This window comes from Pan troglodytes, chromosome 18 (assembly GCF_028858775.2).
Source record: "Pan troglodytes isolate AG18354 chromosome 18, NHGRI_mPanTro3-v2.0_pri, whole genome shotgun sequence".
Lineage (NCBI taxonomy): Eukaryota > Metazoa > Chordata > Mammalia > Primates > Hominidae > Pan > Pan troglodytes.
In genome coordinates, this window is record NC_072416.2 from 56,179,223 (window position 1) to 56,205,687 (window position 26,465).

Sequence of the window (26,465 nt, forward strand, 5' to 3'; positions counted from 1 at the left end):
GATCGCGCTTTTGCACTCCAGCCTAGGCGACAGAGCGAGGCTCCGTCTCAAAAAAAACAAAACAAAACCACAAAATGCTGAGGTGAAATTTTACACATGTAGCTAGACAATTGGTAAAAACTCATTAACGAAGCCCAGGCATTTAAAACTTGGGGAATTACACTACAAAGTTCCATTCAGATAAGGTTTCAACTTTTGCATTAGGAAAATATTTGGTTTCATTAAAGCCTATCTGGTTTTCTAAGACATGCACACACATTCCCACTCACATATACCAGGATAAACCTGGGTGATTCATAGGATCAGCTACACCTATCAGCATAGTACCCTACCAGCTAAGCGCTGTTATGCTACTGAATGAAAAAATTCACACCCTGCTTTTTAGAGTTCACTGCTAATTTCACCTGTAAGGAGTCACATTAACAAGAAAATCTGTCACATGTGGGAAAGTGCTATACTACACATAAAACTTCCTTGTTTTATAAATCAAAATATCTTCTTTTGCTTACTTTTCACTAATTAACCTTGTTTTAGTCATTTTAGAGTGATTAAGAAAAATTAGGCCAGGCGTGACAGTGGCTCACATCTATAATCCCAGCCCTCTGGGAGGCCGAGGTGGGTGGATCACCTGAGGTCAGGAGTTTGAGACTAGCCTGGCCAACATGGTGAAACCCCGTCTCTACTAAAAAAAATTTAAAAATTAAAAAAAAAAAATTAGCTGGGGGTAGTAGTGCATGCCTGTAATCTCAGCTACTTGGGAGGCTGAGGCAGGAGAATCGCTTGAACCTGGGAGACAGAGGTTGCAGTGAGCCAAGATCACACCATTGCACTCCTGCCTGGGTGACAAGAGCGAAACTCGATCTCAAAAAAAAAAAAAAAAAAAGTGTGAGAATAAGGTTCTCTTACTTTCACCCAGAACCATCCGTCCTGATACCAACATCTTTTAACTGCTGATTTAGTTTTGTCTCTAGCTCCTGTCACAACAAAATCACAAGTCTCTTATTCACTGACAGAGTTACAATCAACTACAAGTTCTCCAAATGCCCCTGAAAATCAACACTACTATTTTGTTTGTATATTGGTTTTTAAATTACACGCTAAAAAAGGGTTTCCACCATGTCTAGTATGCCTAACCCCAAAAACCTTGATATTAAGGTTTTAATGTTTGAACAATAAATTTTATGAAACACGAGTTTAAAACCATGATTTTAAAAGAACACTTCAATGTCTAAAATAATTTACATTATAAGAAAATGTAAAAAACCCGATAGGGCTCTTCTAAAGCACTGACTCTGGTTTTTCTGAATCATTTCTTTGTACGTCACGTGCGCAAACACACACTTGTTATTTGACAGCACTGAATCCAATGCATTGCTTCTTTTCACAAGGGCCTTGTATCGGTCTATCCCTTCCTCTCGGCAAAGTAAGATTTCATACAAAAGGCAAAGTTAACATACAACTAAAGCTATGCTGTCTAAAACAGGAGCGTTACAGATGAGGCATTAGCTTAGACCCAGCCGAGCAGCTACTCCTGGAGTAGGCAAGGCAAAGGGTGATTAAGTAATTTCACCTAATGCAAGAACCCTAGCCACTTTCTGCATCCTGCACTCATGCCTTAAGGAACCCAATTTGTTATTTCCTCCTCTCACCAATGACAGCCCTGGCCCCTTGGGTTCTGGAGTACACGGTATTTATCACCAGCTCCCCCTCACCCCGTTAACCCCATGCCAGAAAGAAAAGCATACGCACCTTAAAATCTGTATTATTGATATATTCAAATACCAAAGCTGGTGTCTTTGACTGTAAAAGAGAATATTAATGCTTTTTAAGTACCCAAACAATAATCAATGTAATCTGCTTCTGCCAAAATGGCCCATCCCCAAATCCTACTTAGATAACACAGGGATTCACTCATCAGGGACAGCCTGTCAAGAAAAGTATTCTCTTGAAATTTTATGATGTCTGGAATTTGCTTCAAAATAACTGGGGATAGTGGGAGGTGGGAAGTGGTGGGAGTATAGATGAAACAAGGTTGGCCACAGCTGATTAACTGCTAAAGTTGGGTCATGTGTGAAGGAAGTTCATTACATTTTTCATTTACTTTTGAAAATGGTTGAAAATTTCAGAATAAAAAGTTTTAAGAGGAATGTATTCTCCAAATAACCTACCAATGGCCTTAACCAATCTTCAAAGGTTATGTGAGGATTTACACCCTGCAGTGTTCCAGTCTGCCATATACAAAAAAAGTGACACATTTTCATCTTAGTTTAGCAAGCCAGAATTGCACTTGACAGAATTATCATAGGTTGTGGGAATGTATCATAGGTCTTTTGGGGGTCCAAAAGGAAAATATAACCATCCGTGATATTATCAATAAGCTATACTATAATATTATTGCCTTGGCTAGAGACCATTAAAGATTGTCTCATCAAGCAGACCTGTTCCTAAAAACTCATATATAATCAAATATTTTTAAAGCACTATAATCTTTAATCCAATGAGTACAAAAGTGCTCAATATCATCTTGTGTAAATCTAGATTTTCAAATAACAGGATTCCTTAATTGAAGTAAAATAACGCTAATTGGCAGTAATAAGCTTTCAAAATTGGGAGAAAGTAGGGACTTAAGGGGTTATAGAAAAAAAAAACATCTAGAAATCTTTTGCTCAAGAACCATGTGAAAGTTACCTAGGAAACAGGCCACAGGGCAGCATGCAGATCTCTGCGAGGACAACTCAGAGTCCAAACAGCAGCCCCAGTAGCAGCCATGATTAAAAATTCTTCACCAGCCCGAAGCTGTAAGGGTTTCATCAATATTACCACTTCTCTCAACAGGAGAATAGTGGAGTAAGCCTGACCTTCTAATAGACAAGGGGTCCCTGTTGATTTTTGTCATCTTCAACTTACTTGTCTTACACATCATGTAAAACATACACATACTTTAACAAATTAAGTTCTGCTAACTTAAAAAAAGAAAAAGCAAAACAAAGATGCTCCTGGTATACCACATACTGACTCACATTTTAAAAATTATTCTGAAATTCATATTTTTACACGGTGCTCATTTTTCCATGGGTACTCATTTCTAATGCAGCCCATTTTCAAACATGAGGCAGTCCAGAACTAGTCATCATAAAATCAATTTGTGCTAAAAGGACAGGATATCTTAAAGGCCAATTAGTTACAATCTGACATACAACCATCCCTTCCCTTCTCAGTCTTCTCGGGGTCCAGAAGGAAAAACTTTCCTTATGCTTCAACAATACTGTGTAATCTTGAGTGAATTTTTTAACCTCTGCAAACTACGGTTTACTCATCTGTACAATGTAAAGAATAAATGGTACCCACCCCAATGGACTGTTGTGAAGACTGAGTGACATGGCACAGTTGGGCACTTGGAATGTGCTCAGCACATAGTAAGCACTCAGTGCATGTTAGCTACTATATTATTATGAGGATGTCTTTAGCAGCCAGAAGCAAAAACCTATTTCTTTAATAAACAAAACTATCATGGGAGGATAACAGGGAAATATCTGAGGTAGAGCAGGTGGAGAACAGCAATGGGACAAGAAGGGGTACAAAAGTGGGAGGTGAGGTGTCTCCAACCTTAGCTAATCAAAAACACCTAAGGTTAAGTTACTCCCTAGGGAGAGAAAACAAAATTAAACAGCACATTTAAAATGGCGACAAACTAAGCACTGACAAAAATATTTTAGTCTATCTACATATGTGACGTGAGCCCTAATGGCATATGCTGATTTAAGGGAAAGAAGAAGACTTCTTCACAGGGTCAGTGGAGCTGGGACCTGCTCAGGCCTTTATGCCAGGTGTCCACGTGGAGATATTCATTCTTTCCTTGTGTAAACCCAGATTTTCAAATGTCATGCTTACTTAAGTGAGGTAGAGTAACACAAATTGGCAGTAACGAACTTTCAAAACTGGAAAGAGGCTGGGGCTTAAAGGAGACATTCAGCAAACATTTGTGGGCTGAATCAAAATAGTGAAGTACAAACCCAGAAAAGGGATTTTTCTCTGTACACTTTTAGGTTCCATCACAGTGGTGGTAGCTGTTTTATCACTGGGTCACCATGATTTTTTTCTGATTTTCAAACCAGTCAGTAGTTAAAGACAAACACCACCATCCCCACTGTATCATTACGTGAGGTTCTGTGTGTTAAACAACCCCCATATCCACACCCCGGTCTACTAGTATACTCCCCCAACCATTTGGCACCTACCACGGGGTCCTTTACAGTGTCAATCAGCTTAATGATATTTGTTCCACCACGAAGGTTCTCCAGAATCTTAACCTCTCGTTTTATCTTCTTTTTCTTCACTGGCTTAAATACACAAGAGTAATCAGAAGTGAGACTCCTTTTGAAGTTAATAAATAAAACTTTAAAACAATGTTAGCCAATCAGATGGATAGTACGCTATCTTGTACACTCTGTTGTGTTCAAGAGTGTGCCTAAATTTGAAAAAACTGAAATAGAATGGGCTTGCCCATAAGAACCTTTAACATTAAGTTAAATAATTTACAGACTCATACAGCTTACGTGTCAAGATCTTTTAAGTAGTTACATTGAGGGCACTTAAAAATTTTGAATACCCATATCACACTTTAAAAATAAAACTTGGGCTTACTAGATAACTGCCAAGTGGAAAATATAGCTCTGAACAGCTGTATATCATGCACTCACAAATGGAAAAACTGAAACAAAATGGTGAGACACCTGCTCTTCCAATGAGTTACATGTAATTTTGTCTTTCAGGAGTGAAAGACCAGTTCACTGACATCAGGTTACAAACTTGCTTCCCAGCTGCTGGCTCTCATTTCCTGTCACCACTCCCATTTCCTTAATATCTAGAATCTGAAATCAGCACAGAGCCAGTTAATGTTTTCCAACAGATCCCATTCCTGAAGAAAGAAATGTTGAATCAGGAAAGGAGAAATCAATCTGATACAACAGTGACTGAACACTTCTATCTAACTTTTCAGTCTGCTGGAAAGATTAAAGGTTTTAAAAATAATTACTCTCATTATACATATTACTCCTTGTCTTAAATGAGTTAAAGAGTTTGAAGAAGAATAGAAACAGTTCTGAAAAAGTAAGTCTATCATAATCAAGTATGCTTTATAAGGCACTCAGAATGGTGACCAGAACACAGTAAGCACCTAATAAATGATAGTGTTATTTTCATATTTTTAGTAATTTATTATTTAATAAGTCATTGTGATTCCTCACAAAGTCCTTATGTAGCAGAGTTGAGCTATCTGCCCAAGATCACAGAGCCCACGGCAGAGAGGGGCAGGAATCAAAGCTGGAAGCTGGGCAGTCTGACTGCGTGCTATACTCTTGCCACAGTGCTTTTGTTTCCCAAGTGTGGCTAACGGGAGAAACGTAACTAAGGAAAAAAGAGTATTTTATCACTGAGACACTGTTATAATAGCAGAGGCAAAGAGAGGCCAATGGATTTGCCAATAAATAATAAAGCAAGACTTTTTTTTGCCTGTGTGTGGGGTGGGGAAGGGGAGGGGAGGGGGAAAATATAACATACACACATGCCAGAGAAACCTTCATCTTTTGTTGGTCACTAAGATACAGCTTTGAACACATAACAAAACAGAGAAGGAGAGGACTATGAAACAAGAGCACTTGCATCACCTATAACAGGGGGCTCGACTGACAGGCTGGGCTCTCGCTGCGTCCTTGTGAGCCAGCTGCCATGATGATACCCGCTCTCCGCCCGCTGTGCCAGGGTTCCCAGGAGAGCAGATGTGGCTGCTGTGCATGTTCCCCGACTCCACTTAGAAACCTTACTCCTTAGTCCCTTTTTCATTAACGAGGGAGCTCGAAACTTTGGGGAAAAAAAGCACTGTACAATCCGATTAAAAAGTAGCCAGGGAAGGACACACTACAAAATAACCGGCCTGTAAGATCAAACACGTCAATGTCATTCATGAAACAAACTGAGCAACTGTTCCAGACTTTTAAAATGTGACAACTGAATGTAACACATGACTACAGCTGAATATAATCATGTAATCTGGGATTTTCCTTTGCTATAAAGAACATTATAAGGATAACTGGCAAATGTGAATGAGAGCTGTAGATTAGCTAACAGCAATGCATCAATGGTTACCTTCTAATTTTTTAATATGGCATTGTAGGGTTATGTAAGAAACTATTTTTAGGAAATGCATACCGAAGTATTTAGGGATGACTACGATTTACTCTCAAGCACATCAGGAAGAAATACATAACATAAATGTCATTATATAGGTGTGTGTATATGTACACATATGTGTGTGTATATGAGAGAGAAAGAGAAGGATAAAGCAAATGTTAACATTTGAGGAGTCTGGGTGAAACAGATATGGGAATTCCTGCAACTTTTTTTAAGTCCAAAATTATGTTAAGAAGTTAAAAGAAAAATAAAAACTGGCTTTTTTTTTTTTTTTTTTGAGACGGAGTCTCACTCCGTGGCCCAGGCTGGAGCACAGTGGCGCAATCTCAGCTCACTGCAACCTCCGCCTCCCAGGTTCAAACAATTCTCCTGCCTCAGCCTCCCAAGTAACTGGGACTACAGGTGTGTGCCACCACGCCCAGCTAATTTTTTTGTATTTTTAGTAGAGACGGGGTTTCACCATGTTGGCCAGGGTGATCTCGTCCTGACCTCAGGTGACCCACCTGCCTCAGCCTCCCAAAGTGCTGGGATTACAGGCGTGAGCGACTGCGCCCGGCCAAAGCTGGCTATCTTATACTTATAAATTCAGCCAATGCTACCAGTTTAGTCAATGCCTTTCAATATAAGAAAATTCTAAATTTGTCATCCAATACTGGAAAGCAGCTATAGATCTATAAGAGTGGTAACAGAGAGGAAAAAAACCCACAGCCAGAGGCCTATATCCACCAAAAACCCTCTTCTAATTCTAACAGTACTCCTAACTCCTTACAGGCACAACCCATTAGTTGCCTTTATGACGCTGCCCAATGTAAAGTCTTGCATTGGTCTCCGGTTATTCAGCAACAGGTCAGGCCTGGACAACCCAGTTAAGATGAACCTCTCTCTCAATACATCTAAAGGTATCTGGCATAGCAACTGAAGCATATTTTGCTGCCCACCAGGTGTCTAACTTAAACTTCCCAAACTAGAGACTGGGAATAGCAGGGCAACTCTGAAGGTGGCACAAAGGAGTCCCAAGTTACAAAGGCAGCTAGAGTCCTCACATGCAAACAAAATACCAAGAAATGATAAAAAAGGAAGGTGACAGACCCACAGTCCAGGACACTTCCCTCCAAACCATCAAAAACTAAGCTACAGGTAGATCCCTTCAGCCTCAGTTTATTCCTCTGAACTGGAGAGATGCTCGAGAAACTAAACCAATGAGCTCTGAGGAGCTGAAAGTGATCCTTTTAATGTGAATCAGAGATAAAAAGTTAGGATTTATGAGGGAGGATTGTTGGTATCCTAAGGAAAATAAACCTAGTTTTACAGAAATAAGGATGCCTTGACTCTCCTGTCCAGAGCCTGTAGCCATTCACCACCAGTTACACAAAATGGAGAAAATACATATATTTCCACAACGATCTCACAATTTCACTCTGCATGCTAGAAGAAGTCTCCATCTGGGGTTCATTTATTCCAATTCAGAGACTATCTGTTTAAAAGATTCAAACTCAATCAGTTTAGCTATTGTCCAAACCAATAAAAAAAATTTTTTTTTAACTTGAAATCTAGTAGACAAAGTGGTGAAAAAAAGAACAACTGAACTGACAAATTCAAGACAGGCAGGAACATATCTACAGCTCCTAGCTCTCAAATTTGGGGTTACTTTTACTCTACTACCAAACTAACAACTGCTCCACCAAGATATTAATTTCATCACCTGCAATGAACAATGGTTGCCAAGAATGTAGAAGGACAGAGTAAAAAGAAAGTTCAGCCTGGATGATGGCACGTAATTCACTACCCTGGTGGCATCCCTAAAACTCACTGCACTTGACCTATATAAAAATATTATCTGAGCAATGTTATTTCATCACAGAAAACTTTTCCTCTAATCTTTCAAGTTTCATCACCCCAATTACATGATCTACTCCTTGAGGGTAATTGTTTACTCTCAGGAGTTAAAAAAAATTATTTAAAAAGGCAAGGCATAAATTCAAAATGATAATCAGATACTATCTCACACAAGTCAGTATAGCTGCTATCAAAAAAACCAGAAAAGAAGTGTTGGCAAGGATGTGGAGAAACAGCCACACTTGTACACTGCAGTCAGAATGTAAAATGGTATAGCCACTATGCAAAGTTCCTCAAAACATTAATCATAGAATTACCTTATGATCCAGCAATTCCACTTCTGGGTCTACACCCAAAAGAAGTGAAGCAGGGTCTTCAGGAGATATTTGTACACTCATATTCAAAGCAGCATTATTCACAATAGCTAAAACATGGAAGCAACCCATCCACTGATGGATGAATGGCTAACAAAATGTGGTATATACATACAATGGAAAATTATGTAGCCTTAAAATGGAAGGAAATTCTGACGCATGCAACAGTGATAAACTTGGAGGACATTATGCTGTGCAAAATAATCCAGCCACAAAAGGATAAATACTGTACAATTCCACTTACATGAGGTACCTGGAGTAGTCAAATTCATAGAAACAGTAAGACGGTTGTTGCCAGGAAATGGGGGAGGGAGAAATAGGTAGTTACTGTTTAATGGATAGAGTTTCCATTTTACAAGATGAAGAGTTATGGAGATGGATGGCAGTGATGGTTGCACAACATTACCCAATGAACTGTACACTTAAGAATGGTTAAGATGGTAAATTTTATGTTATTTTATTTTATTTTTTTTAGACGAGTTTCACTTTTGTTGCCCAGGCTGGAGTGCAATGGTGCAACCTCGGCCAACTGCAACCTCTGCCTCCCGGGTTCAAGCAATTCTCCTGCCTTAGCTTCCTGAGTAGCTGGGATTACAGGCACCCGCCACCATGCCCAACTAATTTTTTGTATTTTTAGTAGAGACGGAGTTTCACCAGGTTGGCCAGGCTGGTCTCGAACTCCTGACCTCAGGTGATCTGCCCACCCCGGCCTACCAAAGGGCTGGGATTACAGGCGTGAGGCACCGCGCCTAGCCTATGTTACATGTATTTTAACACAATTTTTTTTTTTAAAGGCAAGGCATAGAGCAGACCCTTTGAATCTCATTAGGAGAACGCTACAACCCTTTCTACTATTGGTTCTGCCTCTAACATCACTCGCATGACCCAAATGTAATATCGTTATTACTACTATACTTTATTGATCTCTCAGGCCAGGCACTGTTTTAAGCACATTTAACCGTCTTAGATGAGCACTATTAACAGTTTTACTTGAGGAAGGACACCAAGGCACAGAGAACTTAAGTAACTGTTTGATGTCACAGAGCGTCTACAGTTGGAACTAACACCTGAAACCAGGCAGACCACTTCCTAGGCCATACTCTCTCAGGAAAGAAAAGCATTTTGTAGATTACTAAAACATGACAATCAATCTCTCTACCCATCTATCTATAGTTTATCTGACTTTCCTAACAACCCTGTGACTTAAGCAGGAAATGTATGCTTATTTCATAGATGAGAAAACAGTCAAGTGGGTATCAATGAAGAAGCTAGTTCTGGAACTCAAGCCTTCTGCCCTCTCATTTACAGCACTTCTTACACTACACCACCCTGATGATGAGATGGCAGATCCTGAAATTAAACTCTAGAAACTATCTGGAGCCCTGCTTTATACATGAAAATGGGCACACTATATCAAGATATTCTTTTCACATGTGGTTTGCTCTCAAATAAACTCATATATTAAAGGGATAAAACTATTAAACTATTAATCCCAAAATCTGCCAAGTGATCATGCTGAGACTTGGAGGAACTCTATGGGTTAAAAAAAAAAAACCATAAAAACACTATTTATTGAGGCTTCAAGAGAATAAAGCAGCATTTCATTGAAGCATTAAACATGCTGCTGTGGATACTAATCATAGAGAACGCCTGCCTGGGTCCCTATAGCCCTCGAGGACTCTTGGATTCCACACTTCAACTAGCAACTTACCAAAGTCAAACACTTCCTTTGAGAAAAATAACTCCAAAAATCATTAGAAACGAATTAACTTCATTTGACTCCTGGTGAGTGTTCCTCAATTCTTCCAGTACAGATCAGTACATCACAAAGTCAAACATCCAGCTAATGTCCTAATTATGCTCCTCGCATCTACCAAGACTTCATGACAGGTACACAAGGTCCTACACCGAGTGCTTCCACCCCCTGACTACATGACGCTGAGTATATACATCCTTTCTCTGGGTCTTGGTTGATTTGTAAAAAGGGCCTGGGTTCTAATGGTTTCTAAGTGCCCGCATTCTGCGATTCTGTTTGACACAGGTTAACTACACTCTTAATCTGTGACTCCCCAGTACAATGCTGGAAACGGCCTAGTTCACATATAATTTTTAACATTATTTTTAATGTTAGCAATACTTTAGTAATACTGTTTTCACTACTTTTATACCATGAGACATTAGTGAAAATTAGAATGCACCAAAAACTTAGATAAATACCACTAATGTGTTGTTTCAGGAAGATGTCTTCATACACATGCCTAAATTTAGGAGGGTAAAAAACCTACCACAGGAGAAGTAAAGAGGAAATAAAGAGGAAAGCACCATTCTGATATAATATAAAGATCACCAGCTCACGATGAAGCTACTAACAAAGATGTATAACCAATGCCCATCCTTTTAACACTACCTACTGACAACACAGAACTTAAAAAATATCTGCAAGTATGCTAAACATGCTTAAAGAGCAAAATTTTAATACCACCACCCTTTGTTTAAGCTAAATAATTAATATCTGGGGGAAAATGGATAGTCAATCTGTTTATAAAATAAGACCTCTAAGAGGAAGCCTTATATGGGAATTTCCAAGTCATTTTGCACTGGTTCAAAATGCTGTTTTTTAAAAATAGTGTTGCTCTTAACTTTTATTCAAGAAATAGCAGTTTAATTTGAAAGATCCCAAGGACCCCAAGAAGTACTGAAATCTACACACACAGGCAGTATTCATAAAATGCTACAAGTTGTCAAAGGTGGCCACTTTTACTTCTGTGTACACTTTTCTAAGAGGTACTACAAAGGAAATGAAGAACTGATTTTTCAAAATCAAAAGATGAAACTTTTGGCACTAATGTAGCTTTCTGCCCTGCCATATAAACGCTTACCATTTTCCTCCTCCTTTTTCTCTTTTCTCCTCAAAACAATTTGTCAAAAAAAGATACAACCTCTCTATTGATTGGAAAGTTTTAAGATTTTAGCCACAGAATACCACTTGGGGATAGACAGTAAAATTTTGCTCACCAGTTTCTAAATTCCTAAAACTTTTTAGCAGCTCATTTTTGATCCATACCTGGAAATCCACTAATGCAAATTAAATGATATAAAATTCCTCTGTAGTCACTCATCATCCACCCATTCTCACATATATTGCAAAGAACTGATACGAAATGTTACTGACTACAAAAGTAAGACCACTTGTCCTCAAGAAAGCCACCCTCTGTCTTGGTCACTATGTGCATAATACAATCCTGCAGCTAAAATACAGCAGGCTTTTACAAAAAGGAAGGCTGTTCTAGATTCTTCCAAGTTATGAGGAGCTGGTAGTCTGTTAAGGACCTAATTTCCTATGACCAAGCACCACAATAGTAGCTATTAGTCATAACTTCAACTTATTTGAAGAAACACAACTTTGGCTAAAGACCTTGTTACCCTGTTCTTTTTAAAAAGTAATACTTTTAATTCACAAAACAACAAAACCACAATAATGCCATTAGTGATATATTACCCCATCCTTCAGACAGGAACAAAATCTGGATAGAAATGCCACCGGGCTTTAAAAAACATAAAGAAGTGAGTCTAGTTTTCACTAGTGGTTTAGGCTGCACTGTGAAAACAAACAACATCAAGAAGAAACAAGAAACATTTCATTAACTAGGGGCCTCCCAAGTCTGATTCCAGGACACTGGTACCTGTTTCTGTGCTCGACGTTCAGATCCTACAATCCAGTGCTAAAATGAACAGTAAGAGATATGAAGAAATAGGAAACAGGAGTTCTGGCTAATGGTCATTCAACATAATGACATTAGGTAAGTTTCTTTGTGCCTAGGTCTCCCATTTGTAAAGATAACCTGCAGCAGCTTACATACTGGGTTTCCTAACATATGCCAAGAATCTTTAAAGTAGGGGGAAAGCTAGAGCCTATAAAGCTCTTTGGATGATGAAGCAGCAATGTGATGCTCTCCTAAATGAACATGCTGGTATTTATACACACACCTGAATGCTGTTCCTTTAAAAAAAAAAAAAAGCACCACAGAAAATCGTACACTTATTCTAAAAATGCTGCCATAGCACAAAAGTTCAGACATTTTTCTGGAATTGCTTTAGAGTCAGCAATTCATTCTTCTGAATATACAGCAGTGGAATATGGATATTCCTAATTTCAATTTACGTTTTGCTTATTTCTTAGATTTGAAGCAGCTTATTGAAAACTTATGCTTATGTACATACAGCTAATGTATGGCTTTCTAAGGTAATTTCCCTGTGACTTAAAAAAAAAAAAAAACCACCTTGTGACTTCATAAATGCAATTCATATTTAGGGAAGAGAGGAGTCACACTCAGTATCTTCAACATCAGTTCCTCACTTCTCAGCCCCAGTGTGTCTGAGAACACAAATAACTTTGCTTTTTCTCTTTACTGCAATTCTGCTCGTTTATCACTAGGCTAGGATGTTCTGAGTGATGGAGTTAATCATTTTTTCTGAAAGATGATTACCAGAAAGCATATGCCTGACCCCTCACATTGAACAGGGATTACCTATACCAGCTGCCCTAGCACACAGAAACAGCTTTTCAATACCACATTCTTAGTCCACAGAACCTCTGCAAAAGGGCCACACTGGAAATCACATGTATGCAAAGTGCTTACATCACTCTTCCGTCTTCTCAATCTCTCACTAAATGACATGTATCCACATGAAATGATCCGGCAATAACGAGGACCCATCACAGATTCTAAGAACTACTTTTTACTATACCCTATAAAACATTATTAAAGCTACACAATCAGTTACCAGAAGGAAAATTTAGCTGACCCTTCATGCTAATTAAAATCATCTTCATCAAAGAGATAACAAAAGTCATATCATTATCAAATTCATTGCTAAACCATATATTAAGATAGTTTTGTTCCAATTATTACTTTAGTAATTATACATGAACTCTTCTATATTTTTACTAGCTGATAAGCAACAATGGCTCTCTGGCTTCCCAATAAGGCTTCTCAGCACTACTGGTGCACTATATCCATCCCACCTGAAACTTTACTGCCAAAGGAAAACACGTGATTATCCGCTAAGGAATTTGCTTCCACTTGGGCTTGAAATACATTTCTGAAGTCGCTCCAATTTTTTCCAACTTTCTTTCTGGAATAACATACAGCATGCACCAAGAGTAACAAACACAGTGCTCAGGGAGCCCTTAAATTGAGAATGGCTTTTCTGTCTTTTGATTACCTATTTATTTTCTAACAAATGGAGCCCTTTTGGAATTTTTGCTTTAGGGAATTTACATTTTAGAACAAACACTTTACTGAACTTAGATTTGAACTTAGATTTGTGATGTCTGCACATTTTCTTGAAAGTTCATGGGAAAATGGGGTGGAAAAAGAAGTAATGAAGGGACATCAGATAAATAAAATTTGAGCGTCGGCTGGGCACAGTGGCTCACGCCTCTAATCCCAGCAACTATAGGAGGCCTGCAAGGAGTCCTTTTGGAGGACTGCTTGAGCTCAGGAGTTTAAGACCAGCCTGGGCAACATGACCAGACCCTGACTCTACAAAAAAAGTTTAAAAATGGCTGGGCGTGGTGGCATGCACCTGTAGTCAGCTACTTGGGAGGCTGAGATGGATCACTGGAGCCCAGGAGTTGAAGGCTGCAGTGAACTATGATCTGCACTCCAGCCTGGGTGACAGAGTGAGACTCTGACTCTAAACAAATAAATTAAATTAAATTCAAGCTTGCATTGCCCATTATAGAATGTGACTGGGGTACCTTACAAACTTTTGCCCTGTGGGGAGAAAAATGTTACATACCACTCATAGGACACTCACCTTCAGGATTTTTACAACCACTCTCTCATTGTTGGTGATATTAATGGCCTCAAATACTTCACTATATTTTCCCCGACCAAGTTTTCGAACCAGTTGGTAATCATCTTGATTACTGTAAAAGGAAGACACACACATAAATGCCAGGACTGGGGGTTAACCAAGCCTATGCCCACTGTACACGTCATTCAGCCGCTTCCACCGGGCAAACACTTGGAAGTGTCTATACATCACGTCACAACTCATTCCCTAAATGAAAGCCACGACATAATCTTGGCTCCCTTCACTCTGCAGAGCTCCTAACCTAATTGGTCTCTCCTAACTTGGGAAGATGGGGCAGGAAGGCAACGCTCTGAGCCAATCCAGAGGGGCGAGCAAAGCACCCGTCCTGAAGGCCTAGAGGGTGCCCCCTGTGCCCCGCGGCTCCCCAGCACCTGCTTCTCGTTTCACATCTTGAAGGTAGACAGTGCCTGTTTTACAAATCTGGACGTCTTTAAGAAATTTCCTCCCACCACCTCATCTCAGAAAACCTAAAAGGCAGGGCATTTTAATAGCTCCAAAGGACAGCTGTTGACTTCCCACCCCAGTGGAAACCCAGAAGTGTGAGGAAGGGCTTCCACCCGGCGTCGATCCCTGGACCCCACACTTCTCCCCGAGTAAAAAAGCATTCCTTGGGGGAAAGGGGTGCGCAAAGCGGGGAGAAAGGGACGAAACGGGGGTAAAGGGGAGGGAAGAGGAAGACGAGGACATGTGCGAGAGCGGGACCTCTGCCACCCTGCGGGCCCGCGGAGGGGTCGGCGGGAGACACCACCGGGCCCGAGTGCGGTTCGCAGGGGGTGGCCGGGCGGGGGCAGGGATCAGCGGGCCCGGCGGGGGGCGGCGACGGCTTTACCCCCAGCTCGGGACGTGAGCCTCGTAGTCCCAGTACTCGCGGCTCCTCAGACTGTTCACCTCGGCGTAGACCCGGGCCCTGCTGCCCGCGGCCGGGCCGGGCATGGCGGGCGGGACCGGGGGGCGGCGCGGGGCGCAGAGGGTGGCGGCGGCGGCGCGGCGGGGGACGCGGGGCGGCGGGCGGAGGAGGCAGCGGGCCGCCGGGCGCTGGAGGAGGAGGAGGAGGAGCGCGGCGGCGGGCGGCCGCGCCAGGCCGGGCCCGCGGGGGCGGGCGGGCTGGGGGCGCGGGGGGCGCCGGCCGAGCCGGCCCGGCCCTGGAGCGGCCGGCGGGTTGGCGGGGCGGGCGGCGCTCGCGCTCCGCGGCGGTCTCCGCTCGGCTCGCGGCCCCCAGGAGGCGGCGGCGGCGACACCGGCAGCGGCAGCCACCGGCCGGGAAAGGGGCAGCGGCGGCGGCAGCGGAGAAGAAGGAGGAGAGGAGGAGGAGGCGGAGGAAACCCGGAAAAGGGGCCGCGCTCACTGGGAGCGGCCGCCGCCCGGCCTGGGGCCGCCCAGGCTCACAGCGCCCCCTGGAGCGCGGGGGGACCCGCCGGGCGGTGCCGGCCCCGCCCCGGCCCCGCCCCGGCACGCCCCGCCGCCTACCTCGCGCCCTCCGCCACCCTCGCCCTCCCGCCGCCACAGGTCGGACTGTCCAAATCGCCTCACCCTCGGGCTGGCCTGACTTCACGCCACAGGAGCCCCCCCTTCCACTGGCCGTTGCCCTAGAGCCCTCGCCCGCGACTCTCGACCCTTTCACTGTCCTTGGAGACCCTACCCCCAGCCCTGCACTCACCCAGCTTTTACCCACCCAACACATCCCATACTGACCCTATTCTGACCCTCCTGTCACCCAAACTGTCAAGTCCCTCCCCAGGGCCTCACTCAAACCTCAGAACCTCCCCCACCCCAATACTTCTCCCTTCCCCCGAGACATACCCCTCCTTCCCCCTCTGGACCCTGCCCTGTTAGGGTAGACTCCTCAGTCCCCAAGGCTTCCTACCCCCGTCATTCAGAGTCCTCCTCACAAAACCTTTCTACACTTCCCCCAAATGCCCTTCCAGAGCCTTCCCTGAATATCCACTTTGGTCACTTGGTTAAGCTGGCATTGACCAGGTTGTGCCACTGCAAAGTTACAATTTTTCCCTTTGTGATTAATAAGTCATTTGTGGGGAGAGACTTTGAGAGTGTAAATCTCCTGTTTGTGTTTAGGAGGAGGGAGAGCAGGAGAATTGCAAATCCGACCTGAAGGGACAGGCTGGGTTGGGGATGTGCCGACAGTAGGTGGTCAACTGAGCTGGCCTGGCTTCCAGTGCTGCCTGCAGCCCTGAACACCCTTCTCCTTTGATCTTCTAGGCCTTTCTTCTGTCTTCCTTTCCCATCCCTCATCCTTTATCGACAGCACCTCTGCACCCAGTACAGGTTGCTTTCATTCCAGTCCCTTTTCACATTCTGTTTTCTGGATGAAACCCTGGGCCTTCCTCCTTGACACAGCTAAGAGCAGTCTGTGGAGTCAGATCTATCCAGCACTGCTACTTAGAAGCTGTGTGACCTTAGGGCAATTACTCAACCTCTCTGTGTCACAGATTCTGCAGCATAAAACCAGTAATAACTCTCACTTCACAGGGCTGCAAGGAGAATTAAACAAGGTAAACCATGTGAAACACTTAGGATGGTGTTCACTATTAGGATACTATGTGTTCAATACGATTATTCCCAGGCCCAGGGCCTTTCTCTGATCATTCCTCCCTCCCTGAGACCACCGTGCATCCATCTTTTGGTTCCTTCTATCCTCCAAGCTTAACTAGGAGCCACCCCCAACCCCTCCACCCCACCTTCCCAAGGGCGACTCCTTTTTCCTATTCAAGTTTCACCTTTTTCTTTATTAGTAGTATTTTTTTAGAAATAGGGTGTCTCTATATTGCCCAGGCTGGAGTGCAGTGGCTATTCACAGGCATGATCCCACTACTGATCCGAACAGGAGTTTTGACCTGCTGTTTGCCACCTGGCAACCTGGTGGTCCCCCAGCCCCAGGAGGTCATCATAGTTGATGCCAAACTTAGTGTGGACGCCTGATTGGCATTGCGCACTACAGCCCAGAACTCCTGGGCTCAAACGATCTTCCCACCCCAGCCTCCCGAGGAGTTGGGACTACAGGCATGCCCCCAGCTCAAGTCTCACCTTAAAGATCACTTTCTCTAGAGTTGATACTTCTCTATCTCAGCACCCTATCCACATCCTTCATCAAACTGCATATCTTGTCATTATTTGTTTCCTGGGTTACTGTCTGTCCCCTCCCTTGTAAAAACAGCACAAGAGCAAGGACAGAGTGTGGGCGCTCACCACTGACTCTCCCAGCATTTGCCACAGTCAGAGACCTTCAGTGAATACAGTGCTACCCCACAGATGACTTAGGAATTACCAAGGGGAAACGAGGTCACCACCTTACCCATGGTCCAAACTTCTCATCAGTAGGGAACCAACTGATCCTCTGATGTGATGCACTGAGAAGGGACACCTCCCCCATGTGGTCCTCCTGCCAAAACATTTAACCTGAATCTAATAATAAGGACACCATCAGACAAATCCAAGCTGGGCGACATTCTGCCAAACAGCTAGCCTGGGTTCTTCAAAAAGTCAATGTCACTAGGAGAAACAAAACCAAACGAAACCCTGGATTCGTATTCTTGATTACTGAAGACTGAGAGACATAACTAGATGAAGTGTATGATCCTGAATTAGAGTCTGGATTTTTTTTTTAAAGTAGAAAGGAAAGGAGGGAAAGAGAAAGAATACAGCTCATATTGGGCTGGTGCAAAAGTTATTGAAATTCAATTGAAAGTAATGGTGAAAACCGCAGTTACTTTTGCACCAACCTAATAGAAGGGTACTTCAGGGGAAATTTGAATATAGGATGTATATTACACAATGTTAATGTATATTACACAACGTTATATTGTATCAATGTTAAAGTTTGTGAGTATGATCATTGTATTTAGTTATGCAGGAGAATCCCATAATTTTAGGAGTTACATGCCAAGTGTGTAGAGATGAAGAATCAATATTTGCAACTTAGTCTCAAATTGTTCTCCAGAAAAATGTGGGTTTCTGAGAGCATAAGCATGCATAGAGTGGGGAGGAATTGGGGGAAAATTTTGATAATTAGTGAATGTAGTTGAACAGTACATGAGCTTGCAACTTTTTGGTAGAATTTGAAAATTTTCAAAATAAAAACTAGAAAAAAAAATTAATGGAAAAAGTGGACTTTGGAATTTAATTCCTGAACCTGCAAACCTTTCTAAATCTCTTTCACTCTAGAAGACATAAATATCCTCAAGCTCTTAATGCAGCTTTAGGATTTGTTTCTGACAAGTCCCTGTGAACTAGAGCAGACCAGAGATTCTTAATGCCAGTCCTTGGATGAATTTCCCGAGTTCTGGGAACCCCTGACACAATATGCAGAATTTGTGGGTTTGTGTGTGTGTGTGTGCATGTGTGTGTGTGTGTGTGTCCATTCTTTCCTTAGCATACATCAGATTCTCAAAGGAGGCCATGACCCAAAAATGATTACAAACCACTGGTTTAACTACTATGTCCAACCTCAGCTGGGGCCTCATTCCTCACCTCCACCCTCACCCACCTCTGACCCCACCCACCCTCCGTGCACCTTCCTCTCATCCCTCACCACATAGCCCACACCCATCTCACGTAACCTGCTCCCACACCTGCGGGATGCCTGAGGATTCACCCACACACCACTCTGGTGCAACACACTCCTGGATTTGGCTGACACCATACTAACTCAGCCCTAAAACCTGCAGTCAGTCCACCCACAGCCAAATGGAATGTTTCTGTGGTTTGTTGGGAGGTTGGGTGGGCACCCCATGGAATTGGCAGAGACCCCTGCCTCTCATTTCTGCCCACCCGCCATGAAACTGGCTTGGCTTGAGTTAAGGTGGGCAATTGGAAATGGTACTCACGCAACCCTCACTGAAGGAGTCTCACTTGGGTATGAAGAGGGATAGGGTGGTGACTCTGCGGGGGAGGTGCCAGGCAGGGAGGGTCCGTGAATTAGAAGTGACTTCCCCTCATTACTCTGTGTGTGCAGTTTGAGGGTGAGTATAATTCAGTGGTGCAACAAAAGGGAATGAAAGAGGGTATTTTGAATCAAATAACCCAACACTTTCATACCACCTCCAATGCCCCCAAATTCTATCCAAACACCAAAAATCCAAAAAACAAAAGCACATTTTAAAATCCCACTGAAGGCCACCTATCTTCACAAGCCTACTTTCAAAACATTTGAGAAGTTTATAGGCTTTTATCCTGCATCGATACTTCTCAAGAACCTAGCCTAAAAAAAAATGAAAATTATGAACAAAGAATTATTAATCATGATGGCAATTTGTGTGTTCATCACTCACATAATGATTCTACATCATTGAATCCTGCCAAAACCGTACATGGCTAAAAACCATTGAATTTAGACTTTAAATGGGTGGATTTATGTTATGTGCATTTTATCTCAACATAGCTGTTTTTAGAAATCTATGAGGTTGGAGCTCTTGTAAGGGTCCCCTTTGTGCAGAGGAGGAAACCAAGACTCCAATGACAATGACCAACTGAGGCAGAGCCTGGATTCGAACTCTGATCTTTCTGACCACCACGTCACTTTCCTTAACCCCTTTCTGATTCAGTATGTCATGCAAAGGCCCACAGACGTTCCACATGATAATCATTATCTTTAATCACGAAAATGTAAAATGATGTAAATATCACAAGCTGGGGGACCAGCTAAATAAATTGTGATACATTCCCTACAGTGAACTATTAGGCATTACTAAAAAGCATGATTATGAGGAATTTTTAGCAATGGAAAAATTTTAGGACACAAGATTTTTAAATAGGAGAGCTGGGTATGATGGTTCATGCCTGTAATCCCAGCACTTTGGGAGGCCAAGGTGGAAGGATCTCTTGAGGCCAGGAGTTTGAAATCAGCCTGGGCAACATTGAGAGACCCCAACTCTACAATAAAATTTTAAAAATTAGCTGGGTATGTTGGTGCAAGCCTTAGCTACTCAGGAGGCTGAAACAGGTGGATTGTTTGAGCCCAGGAGTTCGAGGCTGCAGTAAGCAATGGTCATGCCATTGCACTCCAGCCTGAATCACAGAGTAAGCTCCTATCTCCAAAAATAAATAGATAAATAAATAAATACGTGTTAAAAATTTGTGGCCAGGTGTGGTGGTTCACGCCTGTAATCCCAGCACTTTGGGAGGCCGAGATGGGTGGATCACCTGAGGCCAAAATGGTGAAACCCCATCTCTATTAAAAATACAAAAAATTAGCTGGGCATGGTGGAAGCACGCCTGTAACCCCAGCTACTTGGGAGGCTGAGGCAGAAGAATCACTTGAGCCCGGGAGGCAGAGGTTGCAGTGAGCTGAGATTGCACCATTGCACTCCAGCCTGGGCAACAAGAGCGAAACTCCGTCTCAAAAAAAAAAAGTTGTACAAGTAATTGTGGTAAGCAGAATAACGTCCTTCACCCACCTCGAAGATACACACTTATGGCCGGGCACAGTGGCTCATGCCTGTAATCCCAGCACTTTGGGATGCTGAGGTGGGTGGATCACCTGAAGCCAGGAGTTTGAGACCAGCCTGGACAACATAGTGAAACCCTGTCTCTACTAAAAATACAAAAATTTGCTGAGTGTGGTGGCATGCACCTGTAATCCCAGCTATTCAGGAAGCTGAGGCAGGAGAACTGTTTGAACCCGGGAGGTGGAAGTTGGAGTGAGCCGAGATTGTGCCATTGCACTCCAGCCTGGGCAACAGAATGAGGCTCCATTTCAAAAAAAAAAAAAGATATACACTTACTCTTCCCCAGAATCTGTAAATATGTTACCTTATATGGAAAAAGAAACTTTGCAGATGTGCTTAAATTAAGGATTTTGAGATAGAAAATCATCACGGAGCATCCAGGTTGATTAAATATACTCACCATGGTCCGTATAAAGTGAAAGAGAGAGGCGGGATGTCAGAGAAGTAGATGTATTGATGAAGCCGTGGTCAGAATGATGTGATTGCTGGCTTTGAAGACGGAAGGGGGGTGGCGCCAAGAAACATAGATCACCTCTAGAAGCTGAAAAAGGCAAGAAAACGGATCCTCCCCTAGAGGAGCACTGTAGCCCTGTCAACACTTTGATTGTAGTCCAACGAGACCCGTTTAGAATAAATTTGTGTTGCTTAAAGCCGCTAAGTTTGTGGCAATTTGCTACAGCAGCAATGGGAAACTCCTGCAGTAGTGCATGGTTAATAACAAAGACTGTCTCCTTTGATGAAAACTTTACTCAGGCTCCTGAGTCCTTTATAATAAGCTTGATCTTGGACCTCCCTCTCGTCCTTGTTGAATCTACTTTGAGCAAGAATGCTGCTAATCGGTTGAGCAAAAAATCACTACCTTTGCCATCTGATCACCTTCAGTATCCTATCACCCTGGCCTGCCTTCAGCAATAACTCTATCAAGTCAATTTAGCCAGAAACCCCTTGTCCCTGATGTGTCCTCTTAGTAACTTTCTGTCCACTGACCCCGACTCTGTTCCTTAGTTATAAATACCCACGTGTTCTTGTTGGAGTAGCTGTTGAGTATGGTCTCTGTCACTCACTGCAAAACCCCTTGCAGTGGTCCCTATACCTGTCGCCATGACCCTCATTTGGATAAAGTCTGCCTTACCCTCTTTAACAAAAGTGCCATGAATAATTTTTTCTTTAACATTAATATTTTTCAAGAAATTCAAGAGTCAGTCAGATAAAAAGTGAAACTTGTCCTTCTTTGCCTTCCACATTTCCACAGTTTGGTGTGTATCCTTCCAGGCCTTTTTCTATGCAATAAGAATGGATGATACAACCTATTATTTTGTTTTGCTTTGCTTTGTTTCAAAGCAGGACACCAGTGCATACCTATAGTTTTTTTGCTTGTTTGTTTGTTTTGTTTGTTTGTTTGTTTTTTGAGACGGAGTCTCATTCTGTTGCCCAGGCTGGAGTGCATTGGCACAATCTTGGCTCACTGCAACCTCTGCCTCCTGGATTCAAGCGAGCCTCCTGCCTCAGCCTCCCAAGTAGCTGGGACTACAGGAGCCTGCCACCATGTGCGGCTAATTTTTGTATTTTTAGTAGAGACGGGGTTTTCACCACACTGGCCAGGCTGGTCTTGAACGCCTGACCTCAGGTGATCTGCCAGCCTCAGCCTCCCAAAGTGCTGGAATTACAGGCATGAGCCACCGCACCCGGCCTATACCTACACTTGGATAAATTTTCAGGTATGTAACAAATGCATACAAAAAGAACTGGAAGGAAATGCGTTACATGCTTTGGGGTCTTGGAAGCATAGATTTTACTTTCATAATTGGGGGGAATCAAACCAAGGTTTTCAGGCTGTTGACCATCCTAATCCTCCCCTCAAGAACTTGTGGGTTAATGGGGGCTTTACACCAGCTAGGAAAGGACAGAGGGTAGGGACGTAGGGTCTTGAGTTCTCTCTGTAATCCAAGGAGTTTATGGGGAATTGCTAAGAGAAAAACTTTAGACAAATTAAATTTAGCAGAGTTTAATTGAGGAAAGAACGATTCTAGAATCAGGGAGCCCTTAGAACCAGGATAGGCATGGAGAACTCTGACCTGACTGTGGTCAGGCAACATTTATGGACAGAAAACAAATGAGGTACACAGGCAGTTGGGTTGGTTACAGCTCAGCTCTTGCCTTATTTGAACGTGGTCTGATCAGTGGGGTGCCTGTGATTGACTGAAGCTTGGCTGCTGTGATTGGCTGAGACTCAGCTGTTTGTTACAATAGTAGACTCCTAAGTTAGGATTTCAGTCGGTTTACCTGCAAGGTAGGTTGCAGTTCATTGTATAAAGACTCAAGTACGGAGATGTCCGCAGGCCAAATTTAGTTTAATTTACCAGAGTGCTGGACTCTTACCTTGGGGTTTCTTTGAGGCACCAGACAGGTGAATAAAATATATACATTAAGGCCAAATTGGCTGCACTCCCCCTGGTAACATGCGCACATAAATTCCTTAGGAATATAACTTTCTTATTCTTTTTTGTCCTAGTCATCCTTACCGTGTGACCCACTCTGTCCTCCAACCAGAGAATGCCCCTGAGGGGGATGGTGGGAATGTGCCAGAGCCTGTCCTGGGCAAGAGAGCCAGAGGAATGGGAATTTTCTGCTGGTGCTCCTGTGGGGGAGCCCTCTTATTCAGTCTTGCCTGGCTGGAGAAAAGGGCACATTTTTTTTCATTTGGGGGGTGGGGGGTGCCCACCCCCCACCCCCCAAATGAAGCTCAGTGAACTGAAACTCTTCTAATATTCTCAGGGAAGGATGAATTAATCTCTTTAGACTAAAATTTAACTAACAGCTATTGCAAAGGGATTTAAATCTTAAATAGGAAAAGGACTAAGAAGCCTGGTGAATGCAGCCTTAATCCTGGAGTTTCAAGAGATACAAAAGTGGAGGGGCTACTTTGAAGGGCAAACAGTACTTTCCTGGTGGACACACCCACTTCTGCCTGGTTGGAGTGGGCATTTGGAGGGGAGTGGGCTGACGCTGCAGTGACAGTCTCCCATAGACCCTGGCAAAGCCATCAAACTTCAAAAACACTCATCATTTTCCTGCCAAACTGCTCTTCCATAGTATCTCTTTATTTTATTTATGTATTTATCTATCTATTTATTTTTATGAGACAGGATCTTGCTCTGTCACCCAGGCTGGAGTGCAGTAGCTCGATCATGGCTCACTGCAGCCTCAATCTCCCAGACTCAAGTGATCCTCCCACCTCAGCCTCCCAAGTAACTGAGACTACAGGTGCACATCATCATGCCCAGCCAATTTATGCAGAGACAGTTTTGCCATGTTGCCCGGGCTGGTCTCAAACTCCTGGGCTCAAGTGATCCTCCTGCTTTGGCCTCCCAAAGTGCTGGTATTATAGGCATGAGCCTCTGCACCCGGCCCACAGTATCTCTTAGCCCAACCAAATTTCCCAGAATCACCAACAGCTCCCACATCCCCCCCACCACTCCCCAACCCCAACCAAGTGCAACTGGCTTCCTCTCCAGATGGCCACTCCCATCTACACTCTTGTCTGGGTGCCCACAGCCTTTGTCCTGAGTTAAGCCAGCTCCTCCCTGGATTTTCCGCCGGGGGCCTTTCCTACAGTGATCTCTGGGCTTTTAGACTCCGCACACACTAAACCAGAGGTCCTCAACCTAGGTCAGTAGTGAGAACTCAGTGGGTTCATAAATTCAGACACAAAAAATTATGTCATTATTCACCAATCTCTAAATAAAATTTAGCATTTCCTCTCTCCCATTATGGATATAGTAAAAAAAAAAAAAAAGCAATACAATACAAAACAAAACATGGCAGTATTAGCAGTACCTGTGACTTTGTCACCAGTGGAAATCAGACATGTGCTAGTCACATTACAGTTGCTGTTATTTTGAAGCAGGAACATTTGCTCCCCAGAAAGGCTAGCTGCTCTGATTGTTGCAGGCAAAAAACATGTGGAGGAATCCTCTTGAGTTTGGACTTTTCCTCCTGTGTTCCAGCCCCTACTCTTCCTCCCCTTAGGCCTTCTGTTCAGAAGACTCTGAGCCTGGGATTTGGTGACATTTACTATCCCCCGACAGACACTAGCTTCTCTATCCTGAAGAAAAACTAAATGAAACTAAATGAAGTTGCACATGCAAGCTCTACTTTTTGTTTTAGGAAGCACACTATTCTGGATGCTTGCAGAAGTCTTCCTGTTTGACTAGAGGATGACATGGAAACCCTGGATCCTAGTCCTGCCTGTTCCCAAGCCAGTGAGGAAACTCCCGGCCAAATAAAGCCAGTTTCTTTAACCCAGTGTCTGAGGGGTTTTGTCCGGGGCTCATCCTGCTACATTAGTGATGGGCCCTTTGTCAGCTCTGATGCCCATGAGAGCACAGAGTATAGCAGAAGTTCCCATGGATGATCAGAAAACACAATCAATCCCAAGAAGATCAAAACTCTACACGCCTAAGGTATGATCAATCCCTCCATAGAGAAAGTGGAAGAGACACAGATGACAGTAGAGAAAGACAATTAGGAAAAGACGGCAGTGGTTGCCACCACACTGGACGTCAGTGTCATTGAGAGATTCATCTTTCAGTGAAGCAGGAGCTTGTCCTGATTAGCAGAATTGTGTCATTCTGTCAACACCTATACATTATGACCATCTAATCCTTAGGGTCTATCCTAATTTTGTCATTTGCCCAAATAATGTCCTTTAGAGGAGGGGTCCCTAACCCCAGGGCTGTGGACCAGTACTAGTCCATGGCCTGTTAGGAACCAGGCTGCACAGCAGGAGGTGAGCGGTAGGTGAGCAAACATTACCACCTAAGTTCTGCCTCCTGTCAGATCATGGTGCATTAGATTCTCATAGGAACTCAAACCCTACTGTGAACTGCACAAGCAAGGGATCTAGGATGCATGCTCATTATGGGAATTTTTTTTTTTTGAGATGGAGTCTCGCTCTGTCATCCAGGCTGGAGTGCAGTGGCGTGATCTCAGCTCACTGCAACCGCCGCCTCCCAGATTCAAGCGATTCTGCTGCCTCAGCCTCTCTAGTAGCTGGGATTACAGGTGTGCACCACCATGCTCAGCTAATTTTTGTATTATTAGTAGAGACGGGGTTTCACCATGTTGGCCAGGCTGGTCTCGAACTCCTGACCTCAAGTGATCCACCCACCTCAGCCTCCCAAAGTGCTGAGATGATAGGCATGAGTTACCACGCCCAGCCTTCTTAAGGGAATCTAACTAATGCCTGATGATCTGAGGTGGAATAGTTCCATCCCAAAATCATCCCCCCACCCCCAAATTGTCTTCTACAAAACCAGTCCCTGGTGCCAAAAAGGTTGGGGACTACTGCTTTAGAGCAAAAAGATCCCCTCAGTAACCACGTGCAGCATTTAGTGGTCATTTTTAAAAATCTCTTTCCATTTATGACAGTTTTTTAGTGTCTTTTTGAAGATTATTTGTGAGTTATTTTGTGACATATTCCTGAATGGGGTTATCTGATGTTTCTTCATAATTAGATTCAGATTATGCATCTCTGGCAGAAATATCACAGAAATAAAGCTGTGTTCTTCTCATTGCATCCTACCAGGTGGCATACAGTTTTCTTGGTCCCATTACTGAAGATATTAACTTCAATCAGTTGATTATCAGGGTAGTGTATGCCAGATTTCTTTACTGTAAAGTGACTCTTTTTATGCTTTTTTTTTTTTTTTTTGAGACAGAA

At 43.2% G+C, this 26,465-nt stretch overlaps 1 protein-coding gene and 1 long non-coding RNA gene across 4 annotated transcripts in view; one reads left to right on the top strand and one right to left on the bottom strand.

Annotated features, from left to right (window-relative positions):
• The window catches only part of CSNK2A2 (casein kinase 2 alpha 2), a 40,149-nt gene extending 24,564 nt beyond the window's left edge, over positions 1 to 15,585 (bottom strand). The window contains exons 1-4 of one of the 3 annotated variants that reach the window (XM_016929942.4): positions 15,112 to 15,585; positions 14,223 to 14,334; positions 4,239 to 4,340; positions 1,750 to 1,800 (exon numbers count right to left, since the gene is read on the bottom strand). In XM_016929942.4, coding sequence (XP_016785431.1) covers positions 1,750 to 1,800; positions 4,239 to 4,340; positions 14,223 to 14,334; positions 15,112 to 15,215 — 369 coding nt within the window. In that variant the 5' untranslated portion in view covers positions 15,216 to 15,585. The remainder of the gene's footprint in view (positions 1 to 1,749; positions 1,801 to 4,238; positions 4,341 to 14,222; positions 14,335 to 15,111) is intronic. The other 2 variants (XM_016929943.4, XM_016929944.4) reach the window with 2 other exon arrangements.
• LOC134808816 (uncharacterized) lies at positions 14,590 to 25,044 on the top strand. Its single transcript, XR_010152625.1, has 2 exons — positions 14,590 to 14,678; positions 24,911 to 25,044. It is a non-coding gene; the product is annotated as an uncharacterized LOC134808816 (long non-coding RNA).
• Positions 25,045 to 26,465: the final 1,421 nt, after the last annotated feature.